This window comes from Musca autumnalis, unplaced genomic scaffold (genome assembly GCF_047663935.1).
Source record: "Musca autumnalis isolate F117 unplaced genomic scaffold, ASM4766393v1 scaffold_1, whole genome shotgun sequence".
Classification (NCBI taxonomy): Eukaryota; Metazoa; Arthropoda; class Insecta; order Diptera; family Muscidae; genus Musca; species Musca autumnalis.
Window position 1 is genome coordinate 61,304,233 of NW_027411644.1, and position 9,542 is coordinate 61,313,774.

General features: G+C 35.5%; 1 protein-coding gene across 4 annotated transcripts; it reads right to left on the reverse strand.

The window, feature by feature from the left end:
- Positions 1-1,743: 1,743 nt before the first annotated feature.
- LOC141399009 (uncharacterized) lies at positions 1,744-9,540 on the reverse strand. Of its 4 annotated transcripts, none has more exons than XM_073976958.1 (3): positions 9,486-9,540; positions 9,348-9,420; positions 1,744-3,025 (listed from the first exon to the last, which is right to left on the reverse strand). In XM_073976958.1, the coding sequence occupies exon 3, from the start codon at positions 3,015-3,017 to the stop codon at positions 1,947-1,949; it is 1,071 nt and encodes a 356-aa protein (XP_073833059.1). In that variant the 5' UTR covers positions 3,018-3,025; positions 9,348-9,420; positions 9,486-9,540; the 3' UTR covers positions 1,744-1,946. The 4 variants fall into 4 exon arrangements, with proteins under 4 accessions (XP_073833059.1, XP_073833083.1, XP_073833076.1 ...); XM_073976982.1 differs by lacking the exon at positions 9,486-9,540 and having other exon boundaries at positions 1,744-2,850; positions 2,913-3,025; positions 9,348-9,484; XM_073976975.1 differs by lacking the exon at positions 9,348-9,420 and having other exon boundaries at positions 9,474-9,507.
- Between the last annotated feature and the right edge of the window lie 2 nt (positions 9,541-9,542).

A 9,542-nucleotide genomic window follows, 5' to 3' on the forward strand; every position in this document is an offset into this window, starting at 1 on the left:
AAAATACCGCAAATTTTTGTTCATTTGTTCTTTTGGAATGCCTCTGCTATAGAAATATGTAAAAATAGCGGTAATTTTATTAAAAACTTTGCATGAATAAAAAGTCGGACGAAAACTTGAAATACTTAAGAAAAATGTGCTAGATACGATTAACTATTGCAATTTATTCACGAATTTTGAACGAAAATAGCTAATAGCAGTCCTTCTGTAACAATATTCGAGGTCTAATATGAAAATAAATATTGTCAGCGTTTGGAAATGCAAAGACTGTGACTTTTGACTGTGATTCACTGTACGTTACCTGGTTTCGCTGTTAGTTGAGCAGCTCTTCAGACGTATCGACTGTGGAATGTCTTCTCTGTCCTAGAACTTTTCGTTTTTCAAATGCAAATGTGTTTTTATACTGTTACGGAATTAGATTTATCTAATCTCCGTGTAGACGTTGTTTTATTCCCCAGTACGATTTGTACCAAATAAAACAGGGTTCGTTTTAGATTACGTTTCTACAATGCTTTATTTACTTAAGCACACAGCTTGTATCTAGTTAGCACGCAGCACTTTTTAACCGATATGTTCAGTTCAACGCTTAAAACACAACTAACTCAATGTTGCCGTTCCAACTTGTATTTATTCCCAAAATCTCCTTGGTCTAGAATTATCTAGAACATCTGGCAACACCTCGAATCTGTGCAGCGAACATACATATTAAGTAGAGCTGGCAAAAAATCGATGGCACTATCGATAAAATCGATTGTTTTTTAAAAATTAAATATCGATAGATAGTTTTTACCTATCGATATTATCGGAACAAAAACCCCCAACCCAAAACTCATTAAAATAAATATAAATTTCGCTGCTTTTCGGTTTTGTGTGTGTGAGAAAATAAGCCCGTAGTCACACGTACATATTTTTCGGAAAGGTAAAATGTATTTCTTTGTATATTTTTATAAGATAAAAGCAATTTTTTATTCTCCTTTGCATTTCTGTGAACTACTTGTGCAAAATGTCAAGAAAAGCATTGACATTTCCGCCATTTTCATCTCCAAATTAATGGTGTTGACAGCTTACCGATAATATCGATAGTAATCGATATTTTAAACTATTATATCGAAAATATCTAATGTTTGGAATATCGATGGTTTGCCAGCTCTAATATTAAGTCCATATCATGGTACAATTACTTAGGTAGAAACATCGGCGAATTGCTACAACAAAGCAACTTTTTTTGTAATGTAAACTGTCAAAATGTTCGCCAAATGGTTTCTTGTTTTTTTTATCGCTTGTGTTTGTACCGTGAATTGAACACATGCTATCTCTTACTTACCGAATCATATGGTTTTTTGTTTTGATTTTTCATAGCGAATTCCTAGTTTTTTGACGTTTTAGATTCGATCAGCTGGGCTGAGGCATCTACCTAAGTAATTGTACCATGTACCTAAGTAATTGTACCATGGTAACCCTTTGCAACTCAATACCCTCTCTCACCAGCAAACTGAAAATTGCCTAATGTAAATATGGACTAAGGAAAAATTGTTATCGTTGTTTAAGTTCCTCTCCGGTCGGAAAGTCTTAAAAGGGTTCAAAAACTACAAATCCGTTTTGGAACCGAAAAGATGTAACGTAGTTGTTGTATCGTGACAAGCAACCATAAGAAATTGGATGTAGCACAAACATACACAACACAACAAGTATATTGATACTTACTTGTTGGTTTATATTGTCTTCAAAACAAATCAAATAAAGTTGTTTTAATTCACTAAGACGCTGGCGGTCTTCACTTTATTTAATTCAAAAAAAAAAAGGGATTAAGTAAGTACAAAAACTGACTACCTCGATTCTAACCTGGCGGCTAATTCACTTTTCTCGTTAGTTTCTTTTTATTTACTACTAATACAAAAACTAACTTCTTCTTCTTCTTCTACAGAAGGGGAATCAACATCGATAATTTATTCATCGATTTTGAGTACACCCATGTCGATGTCGTCTCCAGGTTTCTTAGACGATTCATCGACATTCTGGGCCCCTTGCATTAATGCAACTGTAATTGACTCAGCCAATCGTTCTAATTTTGAAATTGCCGTCAGCATAAGGGACCTAGTGTCTTCTTCCCCTTGTTTAGCATTCATGTCTTTCTTCTTTGTTATGGGAATTGGTTGTTGATCTTGCTGCTTTTGTGATGTTTGCGGCTGTTGCAATGGTGGCTGTTGTTGTTGTGACAACAGTTGTTGTTCTTGCTGTTTTTGTGATGTCTGCGGCTGTTGCAATGGTGGCTGTTCTTGTTGTTTTGGCGATCGTTGTTGTTGCAATGGTTGTTGTTGTGGCAACGGTTGTTGTTGTGGTAATGGTTGTTGTTGTGGTAATGGTTGTTGTTGTAATAATGGTTGTTGTTGTGGTAATGGTCGTTGTTGTGGCAATAATTGTTGCTGTTGCAATGGTTGTTGTTGTGATAGTTGTTGCTGCTGCAATTGTAGATGTTGCCATGACTGTTGTTGCAATATATGTTGCTGCTCCAACTGCAGTTGCTCTCTGGTCTTCTTTGGAAGTTGTTGCTGCAGTTGATGAAGCTGCTGGTATTGTGGTTGTGCATGTTGTGGCTGCAGATGTTGTCTTCTTATCGATCTACGAGCCTTTGAATTCAATTTCGGCGAATAAATTGGTAAATAAGTTGGAGACATTGTTAGTTGATTTTGATGGTACATCTCATGATGCGCTTTCACTTTGGTATATAGGTCCGTTCGTGCTCCATTTCCTCTCATATTTGCGTTGTTGTCTATTGTGCTCATTGGTACTGACATTGGATGGATCATGGTGTGATGGCGGTCTCCACATATTTCGCAATTTCGTGGGGAACTACAATCACGTACAAAATGTGATCGGCCTAGACAGTTCATACAATATTTGTGTACTCTTACTACATATTCCCTCTGGATAGACGTCATACGTTTGAAGGTTCCACAGACCCGCAGTGAATGATAATTGAAGCACAACATGCAAAGTTCTGCAGATCCGCCATTCATTTTGAATTCTTCAAAAGTGTTGATAATGAAAAGAGAAAAAAAGAAATAGTACACCCCATAGAATATATGGGTAGGTTAATGATGTGTCTACTTGCGTTTATATCACAAAAAACACAGACTACGAGCTACTACTGATCGGGAGAACACATAGCTTAACTATCGGTCTATATATGTTACCTGTCGATGTTTTTACTTTTACCACTCTTACGTGAGAATCTCTGCCTCTATGAACAGTAATTACTCTTCCCATCTTCCATTCGTTGGGTGGTAGCTGATCTTCTTTTATTAGTACAAAGTCGCCCTCTTCTACCTCCTTTTCCGGATTTTGCCACTTGTATCTTTTGTGTAATTCCTGTAGGTATTCTGTTTTCCACCTTGTACAGAAGTTCTGATGAAGAATTTTTAACTTTTCCCATCTGTTGATTATTGACAAATTGTCTTCTGGCAATTCTGGAGCGAATAGTAACGGGCCACCACGAAGAAAATGTCCAGGTGTCAAAGCTTCCAAATCATCCGGATCTTCAGATAATGGTGTTATTGGTCTCGAGTTTAGAACACTTTCTATCCTAGCGAGAAGTGTCGTAAATTCCTCATAGTTGAATTTTTGTTCGCCAATTACTTTTTTGAAGTGCATTTTAAAGCTTTTGACCCCTGCTTCCCATAAACCCCCCATATGAGGGGCTCCAGGTGGTATGAATTTCCATTCGAACCCATGAGCTGAATACTTTCTTCTAATTTCCTCGGATGAGTCTTTCATAAATTGTATGTATTCTGATTTTAACTGACGACTGGCCCCTACAAAATTAGTACCATTGTCTGACATAACTTTCTTTGGTAGACCACGTCTTCCTGTAAATCTTACGAATGCCGCTAGAAATGAATCGGCTGACAAATTGGAACAGGCTTCTAAGTGAATTGCCTTTGTTGAGAAACAAACAAATACGCACGTATATGCCTTCTGATAAGGAGAATTTCTCAATGTTCCGCTTTTTACTTGAAAAGGACCAGCGAAATCTACTCCTACATAAGTGAATGGTAATGAAAATGAGCACCTTTCTAATGGCAAAGCTGCCATCATCTGTGACTTTATATTTTGTTTGAACCGTACACATACCAAGCAATTATGAATATATTTCTTTAACGTTCTTTTTAACCTTGGAATGTAAAATTGAGTTCTTATAGTTGCCATCATGATAGATATGTCTCCATGTAAAAGAGTTTTATGAACAAAGTCAAGGAAGATATTACAGAAATGTGACGAATTTGGAATAATTATTGGGAATCTTTCATCATATGTCATTTCAGTATTAGCCAGTCTGCCATTTACCCGAATTACACCATTCATATCAATAAAGGGATTTAATGTCCTTAATACACTAGTTTTCGAAACGCGTTTAGAAGTACTTAAATCCTCATATTCTTGCGAAAAATATGACTTTTGTGTTACTCGAACGAGAATCATTTTCCCGTGGTTTAACTCTTCTTGGGAAAGCACACTATTTCTTTCTAATTCTTCCTTTGAGTACAGTTTTCCATCGTCGTTTTGTAAATTGGGCGATTTCAATCCACATTTTGATTGTTTGGTGGTTCTATTTATAAACCTATATACATATCCTGCGACCCATAATGCTTTATTGTAAGAGGAATAGTTAGACACTATATTGTTTTCTATAATCGTTGTATTGACTACTACGGTATTTCTTTTTTCTGGTGGATCCGGTAAAACTACATTAGATTGGGGCCACCTCTCCGCAGGACTTAATAACCACACTGGGCCGTTCCACCATAGTGAATTGCTCTCTAAATCCTTTGCGCTACATCCTCTAGTTCCAAGGTCAGCAGGATTACATTTCGAGGATACATGTCTCCATTCTGCGTTTTCAACATTCTGAAATATTGTATTAGTTCGGTTTGCGACATATGTATTCCAAGCTGCTGGATTCTTTTTTAACCATGCAAGTACAATAGTTGAATCTGTCCATAGATATATCGATTTGACACCACATTTCAAGGTTGAAAGTACATGCTTTACTAGAGCCGAAAGCAAGACGGCCCCACACAGCTCCAATCTTGGCAAACTAATCTTTTTTAATGGGGCTACTTTGCTTTTGGCCACTAACAAGTTTACGTGATTCTGTTGTTCACTTTCTGAACGAATATATAATGCAGCACAGTATGCTTTCTCTGAGGCATCACAGAATCCGTGTATTTGTATGTCATAATCTGGATGATAGCCTATCCACCGTTTTATTTTTATTAAATGTATTTGTTGGAATTGTTCTATAAACTTATTCCATTTCGAATAAATACTCGCCGATACTTCCTCATCCCAATTTATACCTTCCAACCATAAATCTTGTAATAGTATTTTTGCCTGTATGATGATAGGAGATAACCACCCTGCTGGATCGAATAATTTCGAAACTGTTGATAATATTTGCCTTTTTGTAATTGTTTTTTCTACTGAGAGCTGCAAAACATTATATGAGAACATATCTGTAACTGCATTCCAACGAATGCCTAACGTCTTTGCAGAACTCATGTCTTCTATTTTTAAAAATTCCGAATTCAACATATCTTCTTCTGGTATGTCAGACAAAAGAAGTGGATTATTTGCTGTTATCTTCTTAAGAGGAAATCCAGCTGACTTCAATGTACGCAATAACTGATTCCGAGCTCTTAATGCGGACTGGATAGTATGACCGCCAGTTAAGATGTCGTCAACATACGTTTCATTCCTAAGTATCTTTGAAGCAAGAGGATTTTCTGCTTCTTCTTCAGAAGCTAGCTGTAATAGTGTACGTATCGCTAAATACGGTGCACAGTTAATTCCAAACGTTACTCTTGTTAGTTCAAAATCTTCTATTTCATTCGTGACGTTGTTTCGAAATAAAACTCTTTGGAATGCTCTATCTTCTTTGTGAATTATTATTTGACGGTACATTTTTTCAATGTCTCCGTTGAATACAAACTGGTACAATCGCCAATTTAGAAGTACAGATGTGAGATCATTTTGTAAAATTGGACCTATATGCAGTACATCATTTAGCGAATATGAGCTTCTTGTTTTTCGCGAACCGTTGAACACCACTCTCACTTTTGTACTACTACTCTCGGGTTTATACACAGCGTGGTGTGGTAGGTAATAAGAAAAGTATTTCCCGTCTTTTTTAATTTCTTTTGGATTTACCTTCTCCATATGGCCAAGATCTATATATTCTTTTAGGACTTCACTGTAAGTCTTTTCTAGATAATTGTCTTTTTGTAATTTCTTTTCCATGTTTTCATATTGACTTTTTGCCATGAATCTGGATGAATCCAAAAATATCGAGTGAGGAAACTCATGTTTAAAGGGCAACCTAACCACATATCTACCTTCGGAATTCCTATAAGTTGTTTGAGTATAATAATCTTCACAATATTTTTCCGCTTCTGACACAATTGGAATCGAGCTTACTTCTTCTTGCTCCCAGAACTTTTTTAACAGTTTGCTGATGTCTTCTGTTTCTTCTGATATTTCTATAGTGGCTAGGGAAATTTCTTTCTGTTTGATTGGACCATATATATACCAACCATAAATAGAGTTCTGAGCTATCATATTTCCTAAAATGTTCTTCTTTACACCTTCTAGTATAATGTATGGAATGATGTCGCTTCCTATAAGTAAATCTACTTGAGCTGAAATAAGAAATCCTGGATCTGCAAGCTTCAAATTCTTTATATCGTTTAAATCTTTTAACACAACTGTTTGTGTGGGTAAAAAACTTGTTAAATTTTTTACAACTATCACTTGAGTCTTGAGTTCAAAACGATTATTTTTCTCGTATAATTTGATTGTACAAACCTTGTCAGCATTAGCCACTACTGTTCCTCCTAATCCACTTATTTTAAAAGTAGCATTTTCCGTCGGTATATTAATTCTTTTTACAATTCTGTGCGTTAAAAATGTCCTCTTTGAAGCTGAATCTATAAGGGCTCTAATAGTAAAGAGTTCACCTGCGTGCTTAATTTGAACAAGAACGGTTGGTAGAATAATGTCATCTTGGCTTAGAGATACATGACTTTCTACAGTAGAATTTTGATTCAATGAACTTGAAGAACAGGGCAAGTCCTCATTTGTAATATGTGCACTTGTATGGCGCTCAGTCTCAGCACGTGGAGAGTTGTGTAAATCTCTGTATGCTGTTCTTGTAGATTGAGGCGTAATATTTGTCATGTGCAGTTTAGTGTGGTGTTTCTTCTTGCAATATAAGCACCTATGCATGCTAACGCACTCCTGACTTATGTGCCCAATTGCAAGACAATTATTGCATAAATGCTTCTCACGAACGGTTTCGATTCTCTGATTTACTGACATATTATTAAATTTGGGACAGTTTTTCAGAATGTGATTCTTTCCACATAAAATACATCTGTTTGGTTGTGAATACTTCTGTCCTAGGTTCTCTGAACTTCCTATGTGAGTTACTGGTTGACCTCTCAAACTATCAATTCTCTCAAGAACCTGATGTCTATTTATTAAAAACTCTTCCATTTGCGACCATTTAGGTAAATCGGAATGAGAATTTAGGGATTGCTCCCATAATGTTAATGTTTCTACCGATAGTTTAGTAGAACACAAATATACTATAATTGGATCCCATTGATCTACATTCACTCCATGTGCTTTGAGAATTGCTAAGCAATCACTAACTGTCGATTGCATCCTTTTAATATCTCTACTGTTTTCTGATTTTACCGGCGAAATGTTAAACAGAATTCTTAATTGGTTATCAACCAGCACTCTTTTATTTTCATACGTAGTTTTTAGAGCCTCCCAGGCTAGTGAAAAACTCTGCTCGGACAGAGGATACCTCTCTACTATTTTTCCTGCTTCACCTTTGGTTTTATTTCTCAAATGGTACAACTTTTCTACCGACGTTAATCGTGAATGGGTACCGTAAATTGCGGTGAACAAATCTCGAAAAGCTGGCCATTCTTCATAACTGCCATAAAAGTCTGGTGTATCGCACGGTGGCACCTTTATGCAAATTTCCGACAGGTCAAAGGTAGTATTCGGAGGGTACATTGTTGAACTATTGAAAAGTGATGGATTTGTAATATCACTTATCGTGTTGTTATTGGACTGAGCCTTCCTTTTCTTTAGTATTTCTATAAGATGTGCTTTTGTCGTTTGATACTTTTCCCTTGTAATATCGAATTCTTCTTTTGCTGTTCTCTTAAAAACACTATCTACTAATTTGTCTTCAGCGAAATATGCACTTTCAAACGAACTCTTTAAACTAAGCCAGTCTTCGTCTAATGTTTCTAATTTCGTTTCAATTAATGAATCAGAAAGCTCCTGTTCAGGAGTTTTTGCTATATTGACGCACATCGCCCGTAAATTATCATTTTCGTATTCGAACCTACTACAAATTGCCGACCCCATATTTCCTATAAGTTGCAGCTACTTTTCTCTGCACTGAATTATCAATTAACAATAACTGCCGAATTTATTTTTCGGTAAATAATGTGGAGTTAAAACTTTAAAATGATATTCGTGCGTAATGTTTTGTGTATCTATTTTTACTTTAAATATGGCTTCTCTGAATAGGTTTATAGAATAAACTTACAAGAAAATGAGGAATTTAATGAATATTATTTGTTTTCGTATGCTGCTAATATAATGAAATATAGTGTAATGCAATTTGCAGTTAGTTAGCTTTTTACGTTTCTTACGATACGTCGCGTTACGTTATACTAATTACTATGGTAACTGATTAACTATTGGTATTTGGTATTCGTTGAGTTCCTACTCTAGAGCACTATGAAGAAGAATGACAAAGAAAGTAAACAATAACATAAACGAGAGTGGTGTTCTTATATTTTATTATTATTATTTTCGTTTTGTTTAATTAATAAAGAAATATATTCATCTAATTTGTGGTCGCACTATGACAATAAATGGAATATTATAAGTGATGGTAATTTAGTGGCAGTAGTGTTCGTTACTTCTCCTGCATATATGTATGTGTATAACAACGAGTGATTTTCAGCACTGTTAAACAAAACAACAACAATCAGCCTTTTCAGGCGAAATTTATAATATTTTATGTTTTCTTTTCAGAAAATACAATGTTCCTAATTGCTTAGGTTCTTTATTTAGTTTTTTGGCTTCGAAGGACCATGTTTAAGTTCCTCTCCGGTCGGAAAGTCTTAAAAGGGTTCAAAAACTACAAATCCGTTTTGGAACCGAAAAGATGTAACGTAGTTGTTGTATCGTGACAAGCAACCATAAGAAATTGGATGTAGCACAAACATACACAACACAACAAGTATATTGATACTTACTTGTTGGTTTATATTGTCTTCAAAACAAATCAAATAAAGTTGTTTTAATTCACTAAGACGCTGGCGGTCTTCACTTTATTTAATTCAAAAAAAAAAAGGGATTAAGTAAGTACAAAAACTGACTACCTCGATTCTAACCTGGCGGCTAATTCACTTTTCTCGTTAGTTTCTTTTTATTTACTACTAATACAAAAA